General features: G+C 45.1%; 1 protein-coding gene across 2 annotated transcripts in view; it reads left to right on the forward strand.

Annotated features, from left to right (window-relative positions):
* The window catches only part of vps13b (vacuolar protein sorting 13 homolog B), a 339,886-nt gene that overhangs the window by 168,151 nt on the left and 157,616 nt on the right, over nucleotides 1–14,119 (forward strand). For both annotated transcript variants that reach the window (XM_079164264.1, XM_079164265.1), the window contains exons 25-27: nucleotides 3,614–3,817; nucleotides 8,908–9,079; nucleotides 11,312–11,426. In XM_079164264.1, the coding sequence (XP_079020390.1) occupies nucleotides 3,614–3,817; nucleotides 8,908–9,079; nucleotides 11,312–11,426 (491 nt within the window). The remainder of the gene's footprint in view (nucleotides 1–3,613; nucleotides 3,818–8,907; nucleotides 9,080–11,311; nucleotides 11,427–14,119) is intronic.

Raw genomic sequence — 14,119 nt, forward strand, 5'->3', positions numbered from 1 at the left:
AGAAACCCCACACTTGTTACTCCTCTTTCTAATTAGCATCTCCATGAGTGGGAGCGTTTACTATAGGTTGTCAGAGCGCTGGATAGTTGCAGCACGATATGTACCGCCATGACGGTGAGATGAGAGCACTGAGATCGGTGTAGTGTGGGTGGTAGAGTTACATCTAGCATTTTGAAACATGAATACGTTAAAGTCAACTAATAAAACCAAAGAGCTTGGCCTCTAAACTTCCCCTGGCATCTACACTTCATTTTTGTGACATTAAATCAGATTTTCCATAATATGCAGTGGATTACTTCATGGCACAAACAAAGATATTTTTAGAAACTGGGGTGAAACAATCGAGACTTGGGGTGTTTTTTCTTTATTTTACATTTTTACAGGTCATGGTTTTAATGTTTAAGATCTTTGTCATGTGTGTCTCTGAAAGTGACTGTACACATGAATAGGCACGTTTCTGAATGGATTTCTCAGTAGATGCACCAGCAGCAAAGACAGAGTGGGAAGTAAGGTAAGTGTCTTTGAAAGGGTTGAGGAAACCATTGAGAGTATAAAGGGATAAGCATTATTAGAAGAGAGCAAGAGAAATATGAACCAGGCACACACACACATAATGTCTGCATGGAAGTGAAGAGCAAACACAGGAGAATCAGCGTGTTTCCAACATCTCTTCTTTTTTCATGCACTAGTTTTGTTTTATTTAGCTTCTATAACATAACAAAGAAAACACACAATACACATGTAGGTGTTTATTTTAGTACTTTGTCTATTTGTGTCTGTAGATTTCTCCTAAATTCACCAAAGGTTTCCATTAGATAATGCCTCATTTGCATATTTAAACACATATTTCATAAAACTTGTAATACAAAAAATGATTAATGTGGTGATTCATGGTGATATCTAGTAGTTTTTTTACCATATTCACTTGTAGTGTCTTGTATATAATTTTTCAATACATATCTTTTTTTATTTTTAAACGAGTAATCCAAAACGCCTTCTGTAAAAACCTTTGACTCTAATATGTCAAGAATATGAAACAAACAATTTGAACCTCTACTCTGGAAATGTATGAAAATATGCACATATTTGATCAGATAATGCCTCAATTGCATATTTAAACATAACATTTCCCAAAACTAAAAATAATTGTCAGTAATTGTTTTTATTAATTTAAACCTAATCAACTGGGGAAGTTTCACCCATCGTGTCTCCCATTAGTGTGAATGTGAGCTTGCAGTGCTGTGCTCGCTGTGTATAGTGCGTGTCGGCTCCAATCTTGAGTCGGCGTGTCTGTGTGAATGATTCATGTGGCTGTCAGAAGGATGGGGCTAGTAGCTGCACTTATACCTTATCAGGACCACCTTGAAATCAGCACACACACACACACACCACCACCAGCGTTTGCTTTGACCTTAGACACGTGACCGCACAGCATTTCAGTGAACACACACACACACACAAATACATCCGTACACATGTACCCTCTCAGCTACCACGCGTACTCAACGACATTTCCCTTACTGTGAAGTCTCTATAAATGTACCGCTCAGATAAAGGAGCACGGAACACTTACTGTCCGCATGCCGTCCCGTCTTTCATCTGTGTTGTTTTTATGAATGACTGCTGAAGCCTCTGTTCAGCCTCCAGTTTGCACCACTGCAGATGAACAGACCTCCCGGTCCGCAGGTGACGGATCTTTGGAGAAACCCAGCCCTCCAAATGTTCTGCGCACTTCCCCGACTCTTGAAATGTGGCGTGTGTATCGGGAGCTCATGTTAGTAAGTGTGTGTGTGTGAGTGTGGGGCCGAGCCTGACAGCAGTAGCTGAGATAAACCCACTGACCCTACTTTGCACAAATCTGGGATATCATGAGCAGGAAGTAGGTGTAGGACGGAGCAAATGGCAGAGGCAAGATAAGAAATGAAGGATAGAGTGTGGTGAGAACAGACACAATATGAGCGGGTGCATGAAAGGAATTAGTTGACGAATAAAATTAACAAAAGATCTCAAGGATGAAAGCAGACTTGGCTAAAAACAGAGATCATGTCATGACCCTTCATCTCAGCCCCACTGTGCTCACCCCTTCCCCTCTCTCATCTCTCGGCATTCTTCGCTTCCTCCACATCTGCTGCTGAGTGCAGCAGGCCTTGTTGTGCTTGGTAGGACTTCCAGGACCCCCAGACTCTCCGGGACGAGAGTATGGAGCAGCACCTCTCCTGACGGCGGTGCAGTCGGGGGCCGGGTATGGCAGACAGCTGTTGGCCCCCCCTGCACCCTGGACGGTCGCCGGATCGGCGTAAGCGGCTCTTCCTGGACATGTTTGAAAATGGCCCAGCTGCAATGTATTGTGCTGCTTTTCATTTTGATTTATGCTTATTTATGGAGGGCCTCCCTGTAATGTGCGCGCTAACAGGCGTGCGCAGGCAGAAATGTGTTTGGAGTAGAGAGAGAGAGAGAGAGAGAGAGAGAGCTATTTCGCGTGTGCGATCATGTGTCCGTGCACCTTTTTTACTTTTGAGGGCTCAGTTGGCCGCAGAAGCGAAGCGTTAGAAATCCAGAAATTAGCTCACTGTGAAAGAGCGTCGCTTTTCTCCCCCCCCCCCTCTCTCTGCTCTCTAAAGAACACGGAGTGAACGCATGAATAACTGAAAGCATCACATTCCCCTGCCTTCCCCTCATGTTTTCCACTCTTGTTTTTGGCTTTGTTGTTTAAAGCCCAGGCCCTCTATTCATGTGAACACATGATAAATAGTTGAGAACACTTGACGCCGAGCCTTCGGTTTTTCCTAACCGTGGTGAGTTTTTTCAGGGGGGGGGGGGGGTTGATGACACAACTCAACTTTCCTCTGTGGGTGTTTCTTTGGGAGTTTTTGTTGTTATGGATAACAAATGTTCACTGTAGAGTACGTGCGTGAGCACGCTGTGCCTCGCAAATGATCACCCGTCGATTAAAGACACGAAGACAGGTTTTCATGTGACCTTTGTGAAATGAGGATGGACGACAAGCACAAAGTCTAAAAGAGTGTTACGTTGGACAGTGAAAGAAATGGGAATGGATATAGTGGTCCGTTTTTGGCTAATATTTCCCCCTTCGCTCTCAACTTTAACTAGGTTTAGTGTCACATTACTACAAAGCTGCCAAGCCAAATCATGGTAATGTCCTCAGAAGTAAGAAGTACAAGAGAACTCCCCAGTGCAGCTGCTTGAGTCAGACCTTGGCAAAGACACATTTGAATCTGGTTTCAAATATTAAGGCTTCTTGTGGTGCGTTAGGTCTATCTTTTAAGGCACTCAGTTGGCACAGCAAGACTTCATGTATTGAAGTGTTTTCAGCTGTTGGTCAACGTGTGTGTGTGTGTGTGTGTGTGTGTGTGTGTGTGTGTGTGTGTGTGTGTGTGTGTGTGTGTGTGTGTGTGTGTGTGTGTGTGTGTGTGTGTGTGTGTGTGTGTGTGTGTGTGTGTGTGTGTGTGTGGAGAAAGAGCTTGAAAGAAATGGATGGATCGATCCCGCGCTATAGTTTGTTCCGTACATTAGATCACGTCTCATCCCAACCAGTGTGAAGTACGAAATCTAGCATTGCAACTTAAAGTCCTCTGCTTCTGTCTCTCTCCAGGTTCAGCTGCTGTACGAGCTCCTGCTCAGCTGGAGCTCCACGTGGGCTCGTCTCCAGAGGCACGGCATCCTGCGTCAGACCTCCAGCATCCCAGAACCCCCTGCTGGTGCCGCCCCATCATCCCCAGTGCGCAGCAGTGCCGGCACCGCGCTGCCGGACACCAGCACCTGCAGCCCGTCTGCAGATTTTGGCTCCCCCACCGAGGTTTGTTCACTTTGGTCGGTTAAGTGTTTTTATGAGTGATTCGTGGATCTGCACATCTCGGTTGCGTTTTTCCTCACATGGACGAGCCTCTTCTTCTTCTTAGAAATAAAGCTTAGACTTTGACTTTATAAATATTTAAATATTGACTTATCTTACTGCTGCTCCCTCGACCATATTTCACACAACACAGTATCGGCCAGTTTTGAACTTCTATCGTCATTCATTCTGTGTTTTTCCTTTAAATCAAAGTTGTTTTCAGTCATGCAATAACATGTGTAATTTAAGCCTGTGTTGTATACATAATTCTCCTGCTTATTTTAATTGAAAATATTGTATTTTTTGAATGTCTCCACGCTGGCGACAGCCGTGGCCAGAGGCACTATGCTTCTGGGTAATCCGTCTCTTCAACGGCAGATCTCATGGACACCTTGAGTGAATTTCTTCAGATTTTCCAAAAATGTCCACTTCATTCATTCATTCATGCAAGTGGACATTTGTGCAACATTTGGGTCACTGTGATCTTTTGGCCATAACTCCTGAATTCATATGCTAATTATGACAATTTCACACAAACGTCCAACAGGGTAAAGTGAGGAAGTGATGGTATTTGGGACAGACATGGATGTGAGCTGCACCGTGTCTGGTTGGGGCGGTGACTTATTGTTTTGAGAAGTTGACTCAGCACTAACGCATGCAATGTGTCTGAAAAGAAATCTGTTTTGTTTGGGAAGGATTTTCAAAGCTGGAAAAATCTCATCAGTGCTTGTGTTTGGGACATAGTTTTTTTCTTTCCCAGAACAGATACTCCAGATAGGCTGTGAGCTCTGTTTGATTCATGTAAGCTGGGGGCTTGATTGAGTATAAACCTAGCCTCTTAATTTAGGGAAAACAATCACCTGTATTTACATTTTTCGCTCAGATAAAATATCAAACCCGGAGCGTGAAGGATGAAGCGTAGCAGTGCGTGCAGGCATGAGCAAAGCCCATGGAGAGCTTCAGAATTTCTCGGGGGCAACGGCAAATGTTGAGTGTTTTCCTTTTTGTCCCTAGGTGATGCTTATCCTTGGCTTTGACAGTGTGGCAGCAGTTTCTTCTCCTGTCTATTACAGTAGCAGCAGCAGTGTCTAGCTGGGGGTCCAGGGCCTTGGGGGCCTTAGCCACCGGGGCCTTGCGTAATATGGATGTGTACATTCGTGTGGAGTAGTAAAAATGACGGTGTTGATGAGTGTTTGTGTTGTTAAGCACTGGCACCTAGCCCAGGGATTTAATGCTGTGTGACCACCAGGGGCCTCGCATTGCTGACAGGCCCCTGGTGGTCACAGCATACCGTCCTGGGAGCCAATAAAGTGTCCGTGTGAGAACACACACACGGGAGGGAAACCAAAGTGTTTCATACGTCGACGTGCATCTGTGTCTGCGTTTGTTTCCGCGTGTGTTCTTGCATCACAAGTGGCAGCGGCGGGGGGGGGGGGGGGGGGGGGGGGGGGGGCGGTATAGCGCGTCTATAACAAGGCCACCGAGGGCCCCCCGACAGCCCACTTGTCACTGTTTACCTAAGTACAAACACTGGTAGAAGTGTTTAGTCCTCTGGGAGGCTGGTGATTGAGCAAGAATGTAGGAGCTGTTTTGATAAGTCTCAGCAGTAGTGGCTGCCCCCCCCCCCCCCCCAGCTATTGAGTCCACACAAAATTCTGTGACATGTATATATTATACACCACAATCCACTGGTTGCTTTATCCTGCCTCTCTCGTTCTATCTTCATCACTAAACCCTCCTAGCTTTTCTCCATCCTCCCACCTGTCCCTAAACCATCCTTCTCTTTCCACTCGTCCCCCATAATCTACCCCTTCCCTCCGTCTTTCCTCGACACCTCCCAGCCTGCTGTTGTCTTCCAATGTTTGGGTCTCTCTGATGAGCAAAGACAAACTCTGCAAAGAAAATAAACCCCGGGATCCTCGGCCCGTTTATGCCGCAGGGGCCCAGGAATTAAACTGTATACTTTACAGCTTGGCTTGTGGAGGTGTGGGAAAATAGCTCTCTCTTAGAGAGAGTGTGTGTGTGTGTGTGTGTGTGTGAGTGTGTGTGTGTGTGTGTGTGTGTGTGTGGGGGCCGATCTGGCAGTTCAGGAACGTCGGGCGGAGCCCACCTCTACCAACGCCACGCCACCACATGTGTTCTTCAAGGCCTCACCTTCATAAGAGAACGAGGAGGGAATTTCCTGTCACTCATGAAAACATGAATTTTGGCTTTTTGGAAGTTATTAGTGATGTTTTCGTTTTACAGTTGATTATTTTTTTTTTAAACAGCAATGACTGTTCTTGTGTCATTGACACTGAAATCCATGTGATCTTAAAAATGCAGTTTTACAGTTGTAGGAACTCCTTAAGAAAGCAGTCTTTTTTTTCAGGTATTCTTTAAATTCTTAGTTCATGTTTTTCTACAAAAGTAGGCAGATTTTTGACAAGTTTTCTCTCATTTGAAGCGGTTCACAATTAACAATATACTTCCATTTAAAACACAAAAGATCGTTTTGAAAATGTTTGCGTGATTCCAAAATGATTACACTACTGTTAATAATTTCTTTTTCTCACTGACCCTGGTAATAAAATGGGCTCTTGTAGGAGAGACAGCAGCGGTTCTGGCTGTCGAGCAGCAGCAGCCGGGTGTCCGATGCTCCAGTGTAACCACGCTACAGTACACAGTGGTCTGAGCTTCCCACAGCGCCAGCGGCTGGCTCCTGTTTCCACACATGACATTACAGAGTCTAATCCTACCGACCGGCCAGAACTGTAAACTAAACAATCCAAACCACACACACACACACAGGCCCGTGTTTTGACTCCAGCTCGACAATAATCAGTCCCCAAATGGCAGTTGACACCAGAATATCTCTCATTGAGACTGACTGGACACCATTACTACTTGGCTCATATTACTCTCTGCCAGTCACTGTTATTACACACACACACACACACACCTTGGCTGTTTGGTTCCATGGAAACACATAATGACACTGCTTGACACTTGACTGGAGTAAATGCTAGCTCTGGGGGAATTACGTGATTATGTTTTTTGTGGTATTTTTGCCCAGGTGGACAGTATTTAACTTCATCATTTTGAGTTTTATGAAGCTTAAAGTCATGTTCTATAGTGTACTGTATATTTGATCTACTATAGGACTGTATATCCCATGCCTGCAGAGCTTTCGGTGTCCTCCAGCCTTGCCAAGTTCCTGCCTGTGTTTCTGATGCAATCCTGTGTTTATTTTTCTTTTATCTGATAGATTTAAAATCTTACATTTTAAAATCGATAATGCTTCCCACGGAGCACATGCTTCTCATCTGTTTCTGGCAGTCCCCACACACAGTTTCGTTGAATCTATTTTTGAATCAGTATAATCCTTCATTTATTTATATCATTGTCATGCGTTGTTATTCAGCTCTGCTGTCAGCCACCCCTCAACTGCACTATGAAATTAGATTTGCAATTTAGCATGCCCCCCCTCCCCGAAATGCTCAGCAGGGACATAGTTTCCTCATCTGGACCCTCTTTAATCAGCCCAGCAGCTGTGGGGTTTCTAATTGAGATGGTTGATAATCTCCCCGCCGACCACAGCCAGCCTCGACAACCCTGACACAATCTGTCATGACCACGCCGCGATGGGGGGGAAAGGCCTGTGGAAAGCCCCACCATGCCAGAGCTGCAGATTGCCATAGTGTTTGTTTGCAGGCTTTTCACTCTCTGAGTCAGTCGCACAGATAGATGTTTGGAAAACAGATGAAACCAGGAAGAGCGCAGGAGAAATACAAAACTGTCCCCCAGTGCTGTCATCCTCGGTGCCCTGTCGTACCCTGCAGTAATGAGACGAGAGCTCACAGAAGTCAGCCTCCTCCGCCGCGTCCTGCTTGCCATCCCCCCCACAGACCCCCCACACCCCCTTCACTTCCCATTCTCTCACAAGCTGCAAGACGTGTGTGTCCTGGCGCACTTGAGTGAAAGCAGGCCACGTGGGTGCTGGTGGCTTAGTTTTGGGGTTAACACCAGTGACAGCTCCACACAATGGCCCTGTCCCCCCCCCCCCCCACCACCACCACCACCACCACCACCACCACGGAGCTCTGCTCACCAGACACTGATGTCATCTACACTGCAAAAGACAGGAAAGCTGAAGTCGGCGGTTGCTTTGTCGTGGCTACTTACACGGCGACGGCACTTTGAAACACATGCACATTCACACAGACACATGGTAGGACACCAACACAAGCAGACAGACAAACTGACAGTCAGACACAAACTTCAGAACTTTAAGGTCAATTCGTGTATATAGTCTTTCATAATATGTCATTTCTTGTTTTGTTCTGTTTGACTGTGAACTGACGATCCAGTCGTAGTAACTCAAATGTGAGTTGGCTTTGACATTGACAAGACATTTCTCTGCCCTTCAGTTAGTTAGATTTGAAATTTCACGGTCTTCAAGCTCACGTGGTAGTTAGGACTGGGCGATACGGCCAAGATCTTCTGTCACGATATTGGTCGTTTTATATCTCAATACCGGTATATAATCAGCCGTAAGCTGTCCGGCACCCCTGGCCCAGACCTCGCTTCTTCCCAGTACAACTGTCACACAGGGCGACGTCCCCTTGAGTGTCCGAGCCGTCGCGATATAGCATGTCTTCTGGTAATCCATTTAAATAAAAAAAAGAATAATAATGTGAACTCCTGTGCGACTTATATACTTGACAAATAGAAAGTACTGACAATTATACCAAGAACATTAGTGCAAAATGAACAGTAAAAAATGTATAAATATTTCCAACTACACACTTACTATGTTTACATGCACACAAATACAGAGTTATCAGATTAAGACAATAGTTACTGGTTAATATTGGTCACTAGTTTGAGTCAGTATGTGCTTGTTGATATCAATTCAGAGGACATCTCGATATATGATTTGATCACAATTCCACCTAAAGATAATAAATCATCATATTGAATTATTGCCCAGCCCTATTGGTAGTGCCAAGTTTGGCCTCAAATCATGTCTTGTCACCACCCCTGATTGAACAGGTTCTGTTTTGACTCCCTAGGGCGACTCTGTGCCTGCTGGAGACGACGGCCCGTTCGCCGACACAGTCACTCTGGAGCAGAAAACCAGCAGCATCGGAGGCACCAGCGGGAAGGTCAGCCTTTGGATGCAGTGGATGTTACCCAAGGTCACAGTCAAACTGTTTGCTCTCGAGCCAGCTGCCAAAAACACAGGTACAGTAGCCTACTTAACCTCCACATGATACTTGTAGTAGTTAGTTGTTAATACACAGCTATTCTAAACCAGATGGCAACCTCTGGTTGTGAAAAGTGAAGCCAATTCTGTTGTACTTTAAACCTGCATTCTCTCTAATGTCCAGCAGGGGGCGACTCCTCTGGTTGTATAGAAGTCTATGAGAAAATGACTCTACTTCTCTCTTGATTTATTACCTCAGTAAACATTGTAAACATGAGTTTATGGTCTCAATCTCTAGTTTCAAGTCTTCTTCAATACAGCATGATGTTCATTTAGTAAATGATGGTCCATTTAGAGTCAAACAGACCATAAAGCAGGGGATGCTTTAGGGCGGGCTTACTGTGATTGACAGGTCTCTATCAGAGTCGTATATGGCGTCTCTACCATGGCATCACTCCAAATATGGTCACTTCCTTTCAGTGGTTGCAAAAAAAGCAAGATGACAACGGCCAAAATGCCGAACTCAAGGCTTGAAAACCGTAGTTGACAAACCAATGGGTAACGTTACAACGGCTACGTCCACTTCTTATATACAGTCTATGTTCTAAACCCTTAAGAAGTGCTTTATGTTTATGGTAGCAGCAACAAAAGTATGGAACCATTGACGAAGAATTATGAGCAGTGACTTCTTGAATTAACAATGTTAATTGTGTAATAAGACAAAAGAAAAAAGACTCGGGTCGGGTTTTTATTACAAATGTGTCCGTGTGAACGAGTGCAGGAAGCTGCTCAGAGTTCTTACAGTCCTGCTGCATCGACACTTAAAGCCACCGCCCCCCCGCCCCTTTCCTCGTTCACATGTTGTGCACTGGGAAGGGAAAAGCAGCTGGAGGAGAAAGAGGGATTGGAGGGGAATAGACAAATAAATAAATGGATGATGAATCCCAAGTGAACCGCCTCTTGTCCCCTTTAGATTAACTGCGGCGATGAAAGGCTAGATTTACCTTTAATTGGTGGCTGTAATATTTAGCATCTGCCAAGCAGATCGTCCGGCTTAAGGTCTTTGAATGGTGGAAAGGGAATGTTTCGGAGGACCTCACAGAGATGGTTTGACTTAGAGACATCCTAAATAGGCATTGCTTTCGGATTTGGGCTTAATGTGCGCCATCTGAGTTGCGAGATGAACTTCCCGCTTGATCCTCTGCGCGCAACACATTAGGCATGTTATTAAAAACAAGAGTGTGCAGGCGATACATTAGATGCCTAATATCACACGGACATTCTCTGAGATAAGCAAGCCACAGATATGACTGCAGACAATCTGCTATGATGTAATGTGTTTTTCAACTGCAAAAGGAAATAAGATTCTCGTCTCTCCAGAGAAATGGAAAAAAACAGCCACTCCAAGACACATCGGTTCTGGGCTCTCATGATATGCCTTTATTTGTTGGAAGATTAGAGGTAGAAATTCAAGCTTGAGTCTCCAGAAGGCTCCGCTAAAGGCACAAATCAGTGTTCTTCTTTTAAGATGAACCATCTAAGACTAAGGATTTCCAGTGCTCTTACAAGCTGGGTTTAAAAAAAACTCATACATCAATATCAACACCACGTTTGGAGACCATAAGTTTCTGAGTATCTCACAGCTCCGGAGAGTTCTTTCCACACAAGTTATCCACAATGCCTTGTGTTTCAATTTTAATAAGCCGTTGGGAACCTCTGCGTTTTTTCTCAGAACTACCGCAAGGCAACAGTACAACAACAACCATAGTTTCACATCCATTTTCCCCAAGCCAGCCTGTGATTGTGGGACTTTCTCTTGTGGAAACAATGAGAGGGACGCAGCAACAGTTAAGCTGAAGGGCTCGGCATGGTACAAAGTGAATCAGTCCGCCTGTGAGGCTTACTCACGTCGCCTGAAGTGGGCGGGTTTGTTTGCACACAAGGTACACTGGGGCACGCACGCATGTACATTTTAATGACTGTACACATACACACACACACACACACAGAAGAGTCTACATGAACAGCTGGATCAGGACCAAAGGCTGGACCTCTACAGGGTTAGATACAGTGCAGGTCTTTGCCCACTGGAATGATTTTCACTCACACAGTTGGAGCTTCCTCGAGCTCCGAGTTCAGCTACATCTGCCAAGCACAATGATGGCCATACGGCATGCTTCAACAAAAACAGAGGACATCAACAATGAAGTTGCCTAATGAGTGTCTTTCCACTGTGATTCACTTCATTATTTTCTGTGTGTTTCTGTTAGAGATCTGTGTCATCTGCGAACTAGAAGACCTGAGTGCCTCAGTGGATGTCCAGGATGTTTATACAAAGATCAAATGTAAAGTTGGCAGCTTCAACATCGACCAGCACAGATGCAGGTAGAGTACATCGCATACATGTACAACACGTATATGCATCCAGCTCAGGCGGCAACCTCCGGTTCTGAAGCCGATGCGGAAGTGTCTAAAAACCTGCATTCTCTCTGCTGACCAGCAGGGGGCGACTCCTCTGGTTGTATAGAAGTCTATGAGAAGATGACTCTACTTCTCTCTTGATTTATTACCTCAGTAAACATTGTAAACATGAGTTTATGGTCTCAATCTCTAGTTTCAAGTCTTCTTCAATACAGCATGATGTTCATTTAGTAAATGATGGTCCATTTAGAGTCAAACAGACCATAAAGCAGAGGATGCTTTAGGGCGGGGCTACTTTGTGATTGTTAGGTCGCTGCTGCTACCAGAGTCGTACACACCGTCTCTACATCACCCTTCTGCATTCCAAATATGGTAACTAACTCCCATTGACCGGTTGCGAAAAGCCAAGATGGCGACAGACGTAATCCTAGATGGCAACGGCCAAATCGCATTCTAAATGGCAGTCGACGAACCTATGGGTAACGTCACGGCAACTACTATGGGGTCAGATCAGTCTCAATAATTGCAAATGCACACAGAAAGACTCACAAATGCAAACAGAAAGATTCACAAATGCGCACAGAACAATTCACAAATATATTCGATTTACAAATGCACGCAGAACAATTCAGAGACTGGACCAAACTATGTGTGTGTAAACCATATGGTACAAACAATGAGGCCACGAGGCTGCCAGCGTAATGCTGCGTTCACACCAAACGCGATTCGCGCCGCGTTAATCGTGTTATTTGCGCCGCCTGTCTCGCCGGGGGACTATTTGTGTTCATTCGCGTGAATCGGTGAATCGCGCTGGAGCGCCGGAGAGGGGGCGCGGCTTATCGCCCTGAAAGCCGTTCAACTGTCCGCCGTCAACTGTGGAAAAAATAACCTCTATTTCTGCTTAGTATGTGTTGTGGAAGTCCCAGATATCACGGGGAACTAAACGCCGTCATGTCTGGTTCATAACATAGTCCGGAGGAGCTCCGTGGATTTCATCGAGCTGTATTCACTGTGTCTAGCAAGCCACACGTCGGCTGTTTACCACAGCTGTATGAACACAACATAAAGTGATTTGGCTGTGATTTAACGGCAATAAACCAACAAAAAGGGACTCCGAAATAACATTTATACATATAGTTTGGTCCGGTCTCTACTGATATGAGGTAATGTAGAGCTCTGGGTGAACACAGACGGCTACAATATTTATTTCCTGATTCAACAAAGCTGGCAGTCTCGTGGGGAGGGGAGGGGGGAGCTGCGCTCATGTGATTGGTTGAAAATGAGGCTGACATCTGATTGGCTACAGACAGGTCTATGTTGAAAAAAACGCATTTGTGAATCCAGCGGCGTCAGGGGAGTCTCATAATACCCACAAACAAATGTGAAGCGATTTACAAATAAATGCAGTGCGATCCACAAAGAAATACATACAAATCCACAAACAAATACATACAAATGCAGAAATATATTTGTGATTTTTTTTTACATTTATATAAATCGTAATTTATTTATTTGTGCATTGGAATGTATTTGTGAATTGTTCTGCGTGCATTTGTAAATCGAATATATTTGTGAATTGTTCTGTGCGCATTTGTGAATCTTTCTGTTTGCATTTGTAAGTCTTTCTGTGTGCATTTGCAATTATTGAGACTAATCTGACCCCATAAACTACATCCACTTCTTATCTACGGTCTGTGAGCCAGGTCTGAAATCATTTGGCACAGGCAGATGCCTCCAGATCAAGGTCTGTCTGTCTGTCTGTCCACCAGGTCACCCTGCTGCACCCGCTCACTTCTGCTGTCACCGTCCAAACACACGCACTTCACCACCAGTACCACTGACACTTTATCTGTTCCCACTTGTGCTCACATGGGTGATTTTGGGTTATCGCCATTGTCTTTCCAGACAGCTGTTGCAGACGGACTAACGGGCAGAAACCAACTAGACAAGCGTTGAACGGGCTCAGGGCTGACCCAACGCTGACTCATGACGCAGAGCTCAGTCCGTACTGTGCGTCTTACTGCATTTACTCTGGGTCTGTCTCAGTGTCTGAATCGATTCACAGAAACATCGACATGTTGTGGGGGAGGAAAACCACTGGGCGATGTTCCACTGCATCCTTACAGTAATCTCTCCCCATGTCAAGTTCCAATGGGATAATTTAGCTCTGAAATTATGAAAGAACATGCAGCATGGGGGAATTGAAGCTGTAAAAAAGATTTTTTTCCCACACCCTACACACAGGTCATTCCCATCAATTAAAGGGCGGCCTTAGTTCAATATCAAAATACTTATTTTTTCCTGTATTTCTTCCATCTTGCCTCGATCACATACCTCCGCGATGGAGTCAGCGGCTCTGAGCGTGTACGTGCCTGAGGTCTTGTTCCGTTGGGAAGGGACCACTTTAGCAGGAGGCAATTCCCTCTGTCTCCGTCTGAGGAGATAATGAAACAGCGATCTCTAACGCTCCGGCATGTTGCGCGTGTTTTTTTTTCGGGTCTGTGTGCCTACGTGCCCGAGTAGACGTGTTCCCATAAGTCCCTCCTTCACTGGATCGAGCCAGCCAGTGAAGGGAAGCAGGGCCTTCCTGGGCCCGTACTAAACCCCGTCATTAGCAATCGATGCACTAGCCGCTGATATGATAATAGATGCAGATT

The sequence above is a fragment of the Pholis gunnellus genome (genome assembly GCF_910591455.1).
Source record: "Pholis gunnellus genome assembly, chromosome: 8".
NCBI lineage: Eukaryota > Metazoa > Chordata > Actinopteri > Perciformes > Pholidae > Pholis > Pholis gunnellus.